The sequence below is a fragment of the Pseudopipra pipra genome, chromosome 7 (genome assembly GCF_036250125.1).
Source record: "Pseudopipra pipra isolate bDixPip1 chromosome 7, bDixPip1.hap1, whole genome shotgun sequence".
NCBI classification, from domain to species: Eukaryota; Metazoa; Chordata; class Aves; order Passeriformes; family Pipridae; genus Pseudopipra; species Pseudopipra pipra.
In genome coordinates this window covers 16098967-16113389 of record NC_087555.1, presented here as the reverse complement: position 1 = coordinate 16113389, position 14423 = coordinate 16098967, and the positions used below count along the sequence as shown (strand labels likewise).

The 14423-nt window shown below is 34.3% G+C and overlaps 1 protein-coding gene across 1 annotated transcript in view; it reads right to left on the bottom strand.

The window, feature by feature from the left end:
• TTN (titin) overlaps nucleotides 1-14423 on the bottom strand; it is a 244337-nt gene that overhangs the window by 143600 nt on the left and 86314 nt on the right. Inside the window, exons 105-130 of the mRNA XM_064660725.1 lie at nucleotides 13983-14192; nucleotides 13798-13875; nucleotides 13657-13683; nucleotides 12939-12986; nucleotides 12011-12067; nucleotides 11799-11876; nucleotides 11277-11531; nucleotides 10535-10627; nucleotides 9956-10033; nucleotides 9194-9262; nucleotides 8483-8566; nucleotides 8180-8242; nucleotides 7856-7921; nucleotides 7426-7506; nucleotides 6794-6871; nucleotides 6060-6134; nucleotides 5478-5561; nucleotides 5065-5163; nucleotides 3854-3931; nucleotides 2935-3009; nucleotides 2697-2771; nucleotides 2334-2417; nucleotides 2018-2080; nucleotides 1630-1707; nucleotides 1326-1409; nucleotides 294-377 (exon numbers count right to left, since the gene is read on the bottom strand). Of these exons, the coding sequence (XP_064516795.1) occupies nucleotides 294-377; nucleotides 1326-1409; nucleotides 1630-1707; nucleotides 2018-2080; nucleotides 2334-2417; nucleotides 2697-2771; nucleotides 2935-3009; nucleotides 3854-3931; nucleotides 5065-5163; nucleotides 5478-5561; nucleotides 6060-6134; nucleotides 6794-6871; nucleotides 7426-7506; nucleotides 7856-7921; nucleotides 8180-8242; nucleotides 8483-8566; nucleotides 9194-9262; nucleotides 9956-10033; nucleotides 10535-10627; nucleotides 11277-11531; nucleotides 11799-11876; nucleotides 12011-12067; nucleotides 12939-12986; nucleotides 13657-13683; nucleotides 13798-13875; nucleotides 13983-14192 (2244 nt within the window). The remainder of the gene's footprint in view (nucleotides 1-293; nucleotides 378-1325; nucleotides 1410-1629; nucleotides 1708-2017; nucleotides 2081-2333; nucleotides 2418-2696; nucleotides 2772-2934; nucleotides 3010-3853; nucleotides 3932-5064; nucleotides 5164-5477; nucleotides 5562-6059; nucleotides 6135-6793; nucleotides 6872-7425; nucleotides 7507-7855; nucleotides 7922-8179; nucleotides 8243-8482; nucleotides 8567-9193; nucleotides 9263-9955; nucleotides 10034-10534; nucleotides 10628-11276; nucleotides 11532-11798; nucleotides 11877-12010; nucleotides 12068-12938; nucleotides 12987-13656; nucleotides 13684-13797; nucleotides 13876-13982; nucleotides 14193-14423) is intronic.

Here is a 14423-nt window from a genome sequence, read left to right as displayed (position 1 = left end):
AAAATCATTATTATTTCCTGATACCTCCCATACCCAGAGTAATTGGTGAAAATGTCTGTAGTGTTTCTCAAAGACTCTAAACTTTCGCTTGGGACTATGGTGGATCATATTGACAGGCTTGGTAGCGTTAGGTTAACAATAGGACTCAATGATCTTAAGTGTCTTTTCCATCTTAAATGATTCTATGATTCTAAATTTGAACCTCAAGAAAGGTGCTAGAACAGTAGGCTTGAAACTCTGGTCATATTGCCTGAGGACAATATATTCATAGATTAATCCATGGGCAGGAGTACCTTCTGGTGGTGGAGACACTTTTCTTTTTGGAACAGCAACGGATACTCTTTCTTCTCTGGCAACTTTCTTCTGCACTTCTTGCACTTTAAAGATAGTAATTGTAAGAATACTAAATTCTAAAAGAAATCACACACTTTCTGAAGCTCAGAAAAAGAATAATGGACAAAATTACAGGAAAGTAGTACACTAATACATAGAAAATATACTTATAATAAACACAACAGTCACATGAGACATACGACCATAAAGACACATAAATTAACTGAGAAAATGACCAGCTGAAGCTTTAATGCATAGTAGCTAGATATGCAATAAGTATTTTGAAGACCAGTAATTTGGCAGGTTGTAGAAATAAATTGCTCAGAAAAATTAGACACTTTGAAACACTGTTTTAGTAACAGCAGAAATGCAGTTAAATATTAAAATAATATGTACTAGTATAATACACATAATATTAGAGTAATAGATACATAGACCAAAACAAATCAAAACCAAACAGAATATTCACATATTGTGAAATAAGATGGAATGACTGAGTTGAAAGCAAGATGTAAATATTCTGCCTCCAGACTCTTCAGAAATGCAATTCAACCACAGAACACCACACACACATGATACGTAACAAAATCACATTTCAAACACAAGAAAAGCACAGAAACAGAGGACATATTTGTAATTTTGAGAGTCATCACTTGAATATTGACAATGTTATAAAACTGATAATTTTTTTCTAAATGTGTTCAAATTTATTTAACTTCTTCACTGAGTAAATGTCTTCACTCAGCTTTGCAAGGCACTCAAGCACCCAGTGATCAATGAAGTCAAATAATAGCTAGAAAATGCAAGGAATGCAGGTGTATGACTATTCTCTGTCACCTTCTGCATTCTTTTCAAGGGAGAAGACAAAGGTCCTTTTCATTTATAATCAAATCAGGAGAGACAGATTTGATTAACCAGGCAGATTGTGAGTACAATGCACATGGACATCTAATATTTAGAAGCTCTGTCTACTTTCAAGGACTTTTGTATACCTTTAGCTGGTGGAGCTGCCACTTTCCGTGAAATTGGAACAGGTACTTTGTCTTCTGGCACAGCTTTCTTGGGCACCGCTGGCACTTTTTTAAAAAGAGTTTATTTTAAAAGATGTTGAATTAATCACAATATATGAATATAATCAGATGACAAAACACAAATGTAGAGACTTGACATTTCTTCAAGTAAAAAAAAAAAGACAGCAAACACTGAACAATACAGTCTATATTAGATAACTAGACATATATAGAAACCACTACTCTGAAACAACACTTCTCTTGTGTAACTCTGAAAATTATATACCTTTTTTTGGTGGAGCCTCCTCTTTTCTAGCAACTGCAACTTTTTCTTCTGTGATAATTTTCCTGTGCACTTCAGTCACTTAAAAATAACGTGTAAGATTATTTTATTGCAATACTTGAAATACAGATATATGTAAGTTTTTTTCTACTTATTCTGATTGTTTAAAAAGAAAGTGCTAAGTGAACTTCAACAGCAACAAAAACGAGACACTGCAGGAAAGAGTAATTTACAGCCATAGCACAAAAATGAGTAAATAGTCAAAAGACAGGGGAGATCCAGACAAAGGTTACAGATACTAACAAACAAAACTGTATTTAAGTAAAACGCCTAAACACAAATACTGCTAGACCAAACTAAAGAATCTCCATGATCATAATATTCTGTTTACCTTTGGTTGCTGGAGGTTCTTCAACTTCGATCTCAAAAGTGGGCACCTGTTTTTCTGCAGGTTCTTAAAAAAGATTGGGCAACTTTAGAAAATTTGATTGATTTCATCAACAGGCATAAGATAGAAGATGAAATAAAACAAATCTCATCAAGACAGCACAGGTCACAGGTGTCATGGTAGACAAACGAATATAAGTACATGTTTAATGTCGAAGAAATTTGATATGGGAGATATATTTTGTGTCAACATGCAAATATGTTAAAGATGGAATACAGCAAAACAATTTTTTTGCCACAAGAACAAACCACTGCTATACCTTTCGCTGGTGGAGCCACCATTTTTTTAGACAGAGGGACAGGTACTTTCTCTTTAGGAACTGCTTTCTTATGAACTTCAGGAACTTTAGAAAAATGAGTAAGATGAGAAGGAAGATGAGAAAGAATATTAAGATGTAACATTTGAAACTGCCTTCTACTTCACAATGTGTTTTACCAAGTTAACACAAACAATAATTTTCATGGTACAAGAAACAAATCATTTTCAAAGTATAAGACGGAATTTGAGACAAGCATTCACCACTGCAAGCAGACACCACTCGTGTCAACATGTACAAGCAGGACAGTAAGACAAACATAATCCCCTTGAAGATACATCACTGGGCTGAGGAACTCATTTATACCTTTAATTCCTGGAGCTTCCTTAGGAGCAGCTGGGACTTTTGGTTCAGGGACAACTTTCCTGTACTTCTCAGGCACTTAAAAAAATTACAATATATAGTTTTACATAGAGGCATAGTATTACTACAACATGAACATATTTCTTTCATACAAAAAAGACACAAATGGACAAAAACATAAGTGGCAACATAATGCTGAGTAATGAAACAATCACCATGTTGTAGTGCAAAGAACATATACCTTTTGTGGTTGGGGCTTCCTCTCTTTTAGGAACTGTTACTGTTTCCTCTATGTAGTAAGACTCTTCTTCAGTCACTTTGAAAGAGTAAAATATAAAAATACTTAAGTGCTTGACATATATTACTGTCTTTATGGTTGCCCTGGTAAGCAACAAAATACTTGTAAGACATGGATAAGCAGTGTGCATTACTAACAGACACCTCTGGTATTAAAAAATCTATACTCAAGCCATCCTGCTCTCTCTGAGGCCAGTGGAAACATTCCAAGCAACTTAAATGAAACTGAGAGACTGAGCTCTCATCTTGAATTTGCATGGAATACAAAAATGCTCAGTCCATTCCTCTGTTCACTAGTTCACTAATGTTGGAATTTGTCCATTTTGAAAAAGCTTCTCTCCCAAGTACCAAGAAAATTCCTTGACAAAAGCTGACCCTGGAAAAATCTTTCTATGGTGTCCCTTTGAACAGAAATTGAGTCAATCAGTGTTATTTATTGTCCTTCACAGTATTATGTTACCACCAATAAACTTACAGGTGGAAACAATACAGTCATTTTATGCTGAAATTGCCTGAGTAATCACAGGCACCATGATATCCTAAAGGACCTTTATTTCATTCAAGCAACCTGGTGGAAGAGGAACTTCCAACAGATGATTTTTGTAAAAAAGGGCTGATAGATCTCAATATCCAAGAGATACCTCGTTATTTTCCCTATATCACAACAGGATTAACTACTACATTTTTCAAAAGCAGGTAATAGAAATTTTAAACATTCTTAGTATTAAAATTTGTAAGTTATGGAATGTATTTATATAGTAGTAAATTCTTCCTTAAAGTAGATACTAATCCACACTAGTTTTTGGTACAAAATAAAAATTACTTTTTTGCTTTTGCCTAGTATTCCTGAATTGTTGTCATACCTTCAGAAACCTCTTCTCTGTGAATGGAGATAGATACTTCCTCTGTTTCTTCTTCAGACCATTCTTCTACTGTTGGTTCTTTAAGGAAAATTATTAGTTTTAGTATTTTTGGTGGATGGATAGATGGAGAGAGGGAGGGATCGATGGATGGAGAAGATGAAGAGCAATTCTTACAAACTCTATATGACAATGACAGATATGCATACAGTACAGAAAGTGCTGTGCAGATACATATGTATCATTTGACCTAAATTACATGTATTGTCCATGTGTGTTGTTGTATCTCTCTAATACCATACACTGGTCAACTGTCAGTTCATCAGAATGCCTCAGCTCCCCAAACTTCCCCATCACAACAGCTGAGGTGGAGGAAATCAGAGTCAAAAAATTGGAGGTTGCTCCATGATCCAAGTATATGAAAGTGAGAAGGAAAGGAACAAGATGAGAAGAATAAGTCAGGAATTGAAAGAAATGCCTGGAATGTGCACATCAACAAATGTGACTGTGTCAGGGAAAACATCAACTTGTTCTGGGCAAAAAGTTAATTTGCAGGAGACAAACAGAAATTAACACTGCACATATCCATAGGAATATAATTTGCAAGTTCATGTTTTAGATAGAGGATTTTCATATTTGCTTCTAAAAACTCATTTATGCTTTTTAATGGAAAATATAAAATGTCTTCACTGGATAGTTATTAATGGGATATAAAAACAGACGAAATGCTGATTTGTTACCTTGAAGCAGATTTTATGCAGAATTATACTACCTTAAAACAACTGATCTGTCTCCCTTGAGTATGAGAATGTGAATGGAAAGCTGGGAGGAAGCTAATACTGCAGAGGGAAACAATATTGTTATCTGCAGGGCCACAGAGAGCTTTGTATAGAGTATGACAAATGGATGGAGGAGTCTAAACTAAACCATATATCCATATTTGCTACTACAATTTTATGAGATCCTGATCTGAAGATCACTATATTCCGTGGTAGAGTTTCCACTCCTGTCAATGTGGTGGGATCCTGGCATTCAAGACTGAAATGGTAAATGACACTCAGAAGGCTCTTAGCTGCCTGCAAATCTGTAAAATGTTCAACACAAAACTCATACAAGACAACCAACACAAAATTTTTGTGTATTTTGATCTTGGTGTTAGAACAACAGACTTGCAGACAAAGCTTAAGTTTCTCATTCGTCTGTTTATAATGTACCTTCAGGTAGTGGGATTTCCTCTGGAATGGCAACAGATATTCTTTCTTCTGTAATAAGTACTCTTTCTTCAAAAGTGGCTTTCTTCTGCAGTTCAGGCACTTTGAAAGATAATAATATTAAATGTATACTTTTCCAGTACCATTGTGAGAGCAACGTTGCAAAATGCTAAATTTGTTTCCAAAGAATTGCTTAAGGGTACTGAGCACATAACATATAACAGAGATTCAATATTCAGAAAGAACATTTTTATAGGTATTGCACAACATATACAACATAATGTAATGATTCACTGTCACTGAATCAGAACAGCAGAATTCACAGGGGAAGCACAAATCAACAACTGATTACAATACAGAACATATAAACATAAGCTGAGAAACAGCATATTCTTGTATTCTGCTGGAAAGCATACCTTTAGGTGGAGGAGCCTCAATTTTTTTAGGAACAGCAGGAGATACTTTCTCTTTAGGGATAGGTTTCTTAGGAACTGCAGGCACTTAAAAAAAGTATTTGCTTTAGAACCTCTGAAGTAAAAAGTGGCAAATGCATCATTTAAAAGAAATGGGTTGTTCAAAAAGACTACACATAGACATATTTTGTTTACAAAACAAATTAAATGTTCTAAAGAATACTGTATGTTCTAAAAATACTGTAGTCTAAAGACTACAGTAAATGATATTGTGGTGAACTGTATTGTACCTTTTGCAGGGGGAGCTTCTACTTTGGCAACATATGGAATTTTTTCTTCTGGAGCTGGTTTCTTAGGTACTTCTTGCACTTCAAAGGTATTAATTATAATATTATTAGCTAAAACTAACTGGTGCTTTAAAACTGCATCTATAGCACATTTATCCACAAAATTGACACAAAAGATACATATCTAACATAACTGAAGTACAAATAAAACCAGATTCACTTAACAATAAAAACTAAAATTGCACATAAACAGGATGTTTAAGATAATAAGAAAAGAATGTTATTTATTTAAGTGTACCTTTAGGTGTTGGAGCTTCCTCTCTTTTTAGAACAATTTTTTTCTCTGGGGGAGCTTTCTTAGGCACCTCTGGCACTTAAAAAGGATAAAATATAAGATAATTGAATTCTGTATTTCAAAGATTTATTGGAGCATTATAGATTTCATTAATCCATTTATAAGAATATCAAGACATACCATATAACACATTCATACACTTAACATAGAAAGATATAAGACAAGAGCAACATATGTTTGAACAAAAATAAAATCAAACCAGTTGCTCAAAGACTGTCAAATTATTTGAGACTGAATTCTTAACTGAAGAAAGAGCTGCTCAAATATGTTACTTGGCCTTAAAAACTCTCATACGTGCACAGAGAATTATACATAAAAGAGGATTATGCATAAAAACAAACATGATTACATACAGACTAATGGGAAAATAAAATTCAACAGGTAATGTACACTCCATCAGTAAGTATGTCTTTGGCATGCAGATGTTCTCCTTTGGGAACACAAACGTACTTTTTCTTCAGGTACAGGTTTTTTAGCACTTTAGAAATTCTAAAGGTATTAAAATTCTTTTAAGTAATCTTTCTAAGGCTTTTGAATGTCTTAGATGAGAACACACATCCAAGAAAACACACAAAGACTGCACGTATCAGATGCTTATGTTGAGAAATGAATAACAGTTAGGAAAACAGGACAATAGCATGTGACTGGTTAAAGCTCACATTCAAAAGATACTGTACCTTTTGCTGGGGGAGCCACCTCCTTTTTAGCAACAGCAACTTTCTTTTCTGGAACAGGTTTCTTAGGGACTTCAGGCACTTTGGAAACATTGTCAAAGTAAGAGATCTTTAGCTCTCAGAACACTTATACAGATTTCAGTAATCCAAGATTGTTTTATAGAATGAACACAGTGCCTGGACAAGGAGCTGAGCACTGCAACCAACACAGTGTACAGCCTTTTGGACATATACAGACTATACAAGAAAGACACTATGATACAGTATAAGACTCCAGTGTCAAAGTCACTGCACTATCCCATTTTATGGGACTCTATTGAAGTAAAAACACCCTACCCTTGCCTCCAAAAGCCACACAACCTAAATACAAACAATAAGCACAAGACTGTTAGGAAAGAGAAGGGCTCAAGCTGAGACAAATACCAGTTGTAAGTTGTTATAGCACAACTGAAAAAGCGAAAGTGGGCAATGGAGACAATGCCAAATCAAATAATGCATACGGAGGTAATACAAAAGCAAAGACACAAAGAGAGTAAATTCATAAGATATTCAAGAAAACATGAAATATAATACAATGAAAGACAATTTGTTTGGGTTTTGCTTTTTTTCTTTTTTTACTAGGGCAGTAGAAATACCTTTAGCCGACGGAGCTTCTGGTTTAGAGACAGGAATAGGCTTTCTTTCTTCTGGAACACGCCTCTTTGGTACCTCAGGCACTTTAAAGAGATAGGTGGTGATCATTTAGGAGATAGCTCAAATACTTGGTAAATCACAGTAGGCTGCTTTCAACATGATGTATAAGCAAACAATCTATATCAAAAATTATGCTGTTTTATCAAACATATACAACATACTCATCTCAAAAAAGCTATTAAAAGAATTATTTAAAGCAGTGTTGAAGAATGATTCAGAAATGGAGTAGGGCTTGAACTTTGGAGAGTAGAGCCATAGAGAAATGAAAAGATCTCAGTTATTTTATGCTATTCTCTGGTAAACAGTATTAGAGACAGATAAAGTGAAAGTTCAGAAAAATGGGGCGCACAGTGATGCAAAGACTTTATTCACCTTCAACGTGAGGGATCTCCAGTTCTGTAGAAATGACTTCTTCCTCCTCCTCAACTTCCCTTTGCGCTATAATAGGAATTTTAAAGATATTAAATTTTGAGATAAGTAATATCAATATCCACAGTAAATCTGAAAAACTTGAAGAAGATATTATGTGTGTCCAGTACACAATGGTCACTGAAACATGTATGCTAATACGTAAAAAAATTTAATACTGAAAATCAACAGCAAATCTCACAATGAATTTGATTCAAATTCAAACAAACAAACAAACAAACAAATAAACTCAAATATTGTTTAGCCTCACATCCTTAATCAATCTACCTTCAATTGGGTAAACAGCTTCATAGAATCTTTCTTCAACTGTTTTCTCATGCTCTGGTGGCTCTTCAAAGAAAAGCATTTAAACAATATTAAGATAAAATAGTTGAAATGTTGCCATCTATTAGGTTAAAGAAAACTAAGGCTACATCACACAATGAACAAAAAGAAGCAAGGCATACTGAAAGACAAATATACGATGTGTCTAAATATGTAATTTGCCATACATAAAAATAGATCAAAAGAAAGTCTAGTAGGATTGATTGTTTTTGATTTGGGTTCACAGATTTTTGGTTTTGTACATACCTGTAGCATATGAATACTCTTCTTCTCTGTGGACAGAAACTGACATCTTTTCTTCTGAAACAGTCCATGTTTCTACTGTCGGTACTTTAAAGATAGGATTTTGTTTTAGTATTTTCTATTCTAGATCCAGATTAGTGGTAGTCAGCATGTGAGTTTTTATCAAATCTTTATCTGTACTGCACATTAAAGTACTAGACATATTTAGACAGTCAGTATTCATATTCTAAAATACTGAACACAAAACAAGCACACAAATACAATATTTAGTATTTGTTAAAGACTACAGACACAGACACCTTTAACCCAAACATTTGAAAACAAATGCATGCACAGGCTTTTGGAAATAGTACATCAAAAGAATTCCAAAGGCAGTTCTTCAAAGATATTTTTGGTAACTTGGACACAATTATGCTTATTATGTAAGGATGGGCCAGCAGGCAGAACAGATGAAGAAAAAGCTAAATCATACTGCAATATTCTGTAGGCTGCTTAAACATGAAGCAAAAATCTAGCCACAAACATGTTAAAAACAGACTTTATGAAAGACTAAAGCATGATACACATACTATTTAAACACTGAGAGTAGTTACCATGTGACTAGTACAATAGATCCACATACATACACACAGGCCCACATATTGACAAGATGCACAGAAACACACAGGATGCTGGAAAAAATGTAAACTGTAATGGAGAGATGCTGATCTGTACCTTCCTTTTTCATAACTTTTTCCTCAACGACCACTGGTGTAGGTTTTGGTGGCACAACTTTCTTGGTAACTGTTGGCATTAGAATTTTGTTATTCAGTCAAATATTTATCAAAGAGATTAAAATAATTCTACAGCTATCTAGCAGTAATATTGAAAATACAATAAAAAAAGACAAAAAGAAGCTAACTCAGTAGCTAAGTCAGGCATCTTGGAACCATACAAAGCAGCAAAAGGAATGTGATTTTTCATTTTATTGTTACTGTCCAAAGGGGCTGGGTAACTCAGGACATTTAGCACACAGGTCATTTCCTGACATATATTGAATTGCAGCTGATAGAATCTTGCTGCAGAATGGGAAATGCTATAAAAAAGGAAGTAGCTGCTGAGAGAATATGGGTAAATCTTTATTTCATAACCAAACAATTAACCAAGATATCCTGGTAGATGGGTCAAGATGGAAATCTCAGCAAGATGGGAATTTCCCCTTTTCAGGTTAGAGACACACTATTTCACCCAGTGCAATTTTACACTCACTTCCTCTGTTAAAGGATTGGTAGTTAGCATTTGCATTTAGTATTTTCCCCTAAAAAGCTTTTAATCTTATCCTAAAGAATTAAGCAGAAGCTTTTATTAGATTTTTAAAAGACTGAAAAATTGATCAGACCCTTGTTAAGTAAAGATAAAGGGTATGCAGATCAGCTAAGTAACAATAGCCACTACTTTAATGTAAAGATGACATTAAGGTAATTAAACAGTAGTTACCCTCAGCTCGTTTGACTTTTTCTTCTGTAACCCTCTGAGTGGTCATCTCCACTTTTTCATCGACAGGCTTCTTGACAACTGCAAGTAATTCAGGTAGATTTATTTTTTAAATAATCTTGCAAATTATTTTCCTGACACAAACCAGGTAGAATTGGCTCTTTTCATGTTTAAGATGCTATAAAGTTTGTGTATCCTGTGCACTGTTCAGTGCCCCTCCTCCCCTGAGAGATACGCAGTGATCTAAATGGAGGACAATTCTCAGATGTGCAGCATTTCCAGGCTCAATAGTTACACCCACACCCAAGGCTAATAAACAGCGAGAAGGAAGGATAACTGAAGGTCAGTTTGGTTTTGCCATCAGTTCTTAGTTTGCTTCAACCACCATTGAGCAGAGAGCTTAGCTTTATAAGGTGGGAGAAGAGGAAGGATTGCCATGACCCTTGCTCATGTTACTGTCCAACACAAAGAGAATTTTCTCCCTCCCAAGGAAATGTGAATAACCAGCATAATTCACCTTGAAGGAGATGCATAAGAGATGTTAATCTGCATGTTCTTGTTATTTTTGCAGGAAACTCATACCTTTTTGAACTGTTACTTCCTTCTTTTCCTTCTTTTCAGCTGTAATTGCTGGTGGTTTTCGCTCAGGCACAGGTTTCTTAGGAACTTCAACCACTTAAAAAAACCAATAAAATCACTTAATGATAAAAAATGTGTTGCCTAAAGGCTCTATAGACAGGAAGGTATTAGTTATGACATTATAATTTTATGAATTTGAAAAACACACAGAGTTTTGGAGATCCAATTGTTGCAGTAAAATGTTTTGCTTATTTCCAAGTTTGATAGTTTCTCATTAGATCCAAATTCTGTTCCCAGAGAAATACATGTTACTAATACCTAAGACAGTTACACCATGCAAGAAATTTTGAAATATAGTCACTAAGATAAAGCATTTTTTGGAAATTTTTAACATAAATTAAATTTATCTAGAACACATGAAAATGATAGAAGAAACATCCAAACAACTAAAAATGACACATATCATTATAAACTATTGTCTCATATTAGGTTTTTAAGACCTGCAAAGTCCATTGGCAATCACATTATAAAGTATTATAATGTATCCATTTTTATCTGCATATACATCTTGCTGTACCAGGGTCCTTGGCTTATCATCAAGTGTCAGTTAAAATTTGTCAGCATATTATGGTTCCAGTTATTATAACAAAAAAAAATTAAAAATGTTGCTTGGTTCAAAATATTGATGCCACAAGATCAAATATGAGAAAAGAGAAAAACCAAAATAGTATGATAATTAAAATACCTTCTTCATGAATGACTCTTTTTTCTTCATAAGTCACTTCTCTTTTCTCATAAGTTTCTTCCCATTCCTCTTCCCCTTCATCGTAGCCTTCTTCCTTGACATAATAATCATGATCTTCACCATAATCTTCTTCCCATTCTTCATAAGTTTCTTTAGGCATTTCATATATTTCCTTCTTTTCTTCATGTATCTCTTCTCTCCTTGCCATAGATGTTATTTTGACCTCTTTGGGCTTCTCTGGCAGCACCTCAGGAACTTAAAAAAAAAAAAAAAATTGATTATTCATATCATAGCCTGGATGTTCACACTTAATGAAATTATTTCACCTTCACAGACAGTTTAAGGGACTATTTTTTAAGCAGTCTTAATCAGCTTGGATTTTAAATATGTGTTTTTAACATAAAGACAAAAATCAAACAATTTTGTTTGATTCAAGGTACTGCAAAACAAAACACTTTGTTTCCACCAGGTAATTGTACTATTTTTAAAACAGTTAAAAAGAAAAAAAAAGAAAAAAGTTACCTTTAGGTGGTGGGACTTCTTCAGGAACTTTTTTAACCACCTTTTGTGGGACTTTCTTTAGTGGAACCTTTTTTTCTGCTTAAGAATAAAATATTTATTAAAAAATTTAATTAAAAATAAATTAAACAATCCCCTCAAAAACCAAACAAAAAACCAAAGCCCAACCGTCATGAAACATGTACACACTGTTCAAATACTGTAAGTATTCTGACCTGGCTTTTTCTTCTCTGGAGGTGGAACAAGAGGCAGAAGAATAGGAATAGGGGCAGCTTGTAGGAAAAATGAAATATTTAGAACATAATTTCAGTATGATATGAAAAAAGTTGATTATGAAAAAAAATCCTGGTTTGGAAAAATGGATTATATGATTTTATTGCAGCTACAGAGTAAGAGCAAACACAGTGCTCATTCTCACAGTCTACAGTAGCTGAATAAATTTATTTTGAGTGGAAATTCCTGTTCTACCCATATTTGAACCCTGAACCTTCTCGGTTTTATTTTCTTTGCTGCCATCACTCTCCTATCATTGCTGATAGCAATTCATCTAAATATGAAATCTTTCCCCTCCTGCTGCCCCTACAAACTTTTACAAAATTATCCAGGAAATAAACCCAAGAAGATTGAGATTCTAAGATTTGTAGTAAGCTAGTGAATATAACAGAAGTATAAATAATGTTTCTAGTCTGTAATCCAATACCAGAGCCCAAGGAGAGACCATTTGCAATATATGTGCAATGCATTGTATGGCTCTAAAAGATTTTTTTTTTTTAGAGGGCAGTAATTTAGACAGCTTGTTTAGAAGATATTTCTGTGGCAAAAAGAAGAGATGAAAATAAAAAATTATCAGAGAGGAAGACGGAAGTAAAAGGACGATCAAATGAACAACAGACTGATAGGAAAACATGATGGAAGGACTAACTCTTTTTAAGAAAAAAGGCTTCATTCCTACCACTACTTGTGTAGAGTTTTCACCTTCCACACAGCAAAGAAGCCTATCCAAGCCAAGTCTTGCCCATATTGTATTTGCACAAGAATAATTATCCAGATCTTATCACTGAGCTGTCTAAGATTTTTCTCTGAGGTTCCCACTGGCCTTCTGCTTCAGTGCAGATATAGAACAAGTATGGTTTATTGCCCTACCTTCAGCTGGTTTTTGAGGTGGAACTGCAACCTTAGCATCAGGAACATCTAGAAAATCAAAATGTTTAATTGACTTAATAAATACTACTAATAAAAATATTCAGTATGCTCTCCCCAAGAATAATAGCTCACGGTGCTTTCATTTTTTTTTGTGTAACATACAAGGATTGTAGCTTGCTCCTCAAGAATAAGCTAGTCAACTAATAGATAACTAGTTGTATTAACCTCTTCTGGACAGACCGGATAATGTTACATTTTATTTCTAAATAATGCTTGCAACATTTGGAGTAGGTTCTTAGGAACATGCAAAAAAGAAAATCATTATATTTCATAAGATGATTGCTACTGAATTTGCCTTCTTGGTTGTTTTTTCTCAGTTGTGCAGAGGACATCATATCTATTAATTGGTACCTCTTCATCGTTCTGTGCCTTAGCAATTCAAACAAAAATAAACTTCAGTGTTTTAGAGAATGTGGCATCCTATATTGTCCCTATTAATGTCACTGATGATGGAGTTATCACAGTATTCATTGTACCTAGTTATGAGAATAAATAGTTCCACATGTCTGTGGATGAGGAATATTTTTTCAGGGAATAGGTTTTACTTACTATAACCAGGAAAAAAAGATTTGAAAATAAAAAATAAAGCAGATCAATGCACTAAATCTATGACAGAGTATAGACATGATCTTGTGCCAGTCTTGCTCATGAACTTTACCTGGTGGCTTCAGCTCCAGTTTGATTTCTGCAAAAGAATATTAGATTTCTTTTAGGACTATTGATTTTTCCGGAATCATGTTTCAAACAAACAAATCTGCACATGGGTATGATCACAAATTTGTTTAGAAAAGTTGCTAACCTTTGGTTACCAGATAGAGCTCTGCAGTGCTTCTTGCTTCTCCTCTTGGTTCAAGACGAGCAATTACAGAATATACACCTGCAGCAGCCAAGAATGTTGGTATTTATATGCTTCTGTCATTCAAAACCAGACAACAAAATCAGATAAAACAATGGCACTAGCACAGATTTTCCATGCATATTTACCTTCATCTTCTGCATTAACATTGTGAATAGTCATATAATGACAACGACCTTCACTTCTGAAGCTGTACTTGGGACTCTCTCTCAGTTCAGTGGGGCCTTTATACCATGTCACAACTGCATCATCAAAGGACACCTCGCACTCAAAGGTTGCAGACTGGTGTTCACTCACAACAATGTTCTGTATGCTCTTCGTGAACTGAATTGGTTCCGCTGGTTTTAGAAACAAAAAAATACATCAACTGTTATTCCTCACCATGCCGTTTACCTTTGCTAATTCCTTCTCATTTTTTTATCATAACAGTTAAATTATAATGAGGTAATAACAATAGATCTTGAGCAAGTAGAGTAAGAAAAAGGCATTCCATCTTCTATGAAGTCTTATATATAAGAATGAAGATTAGAAGACATAAGAATACAACTACAACAAGATTGCTATGCAGA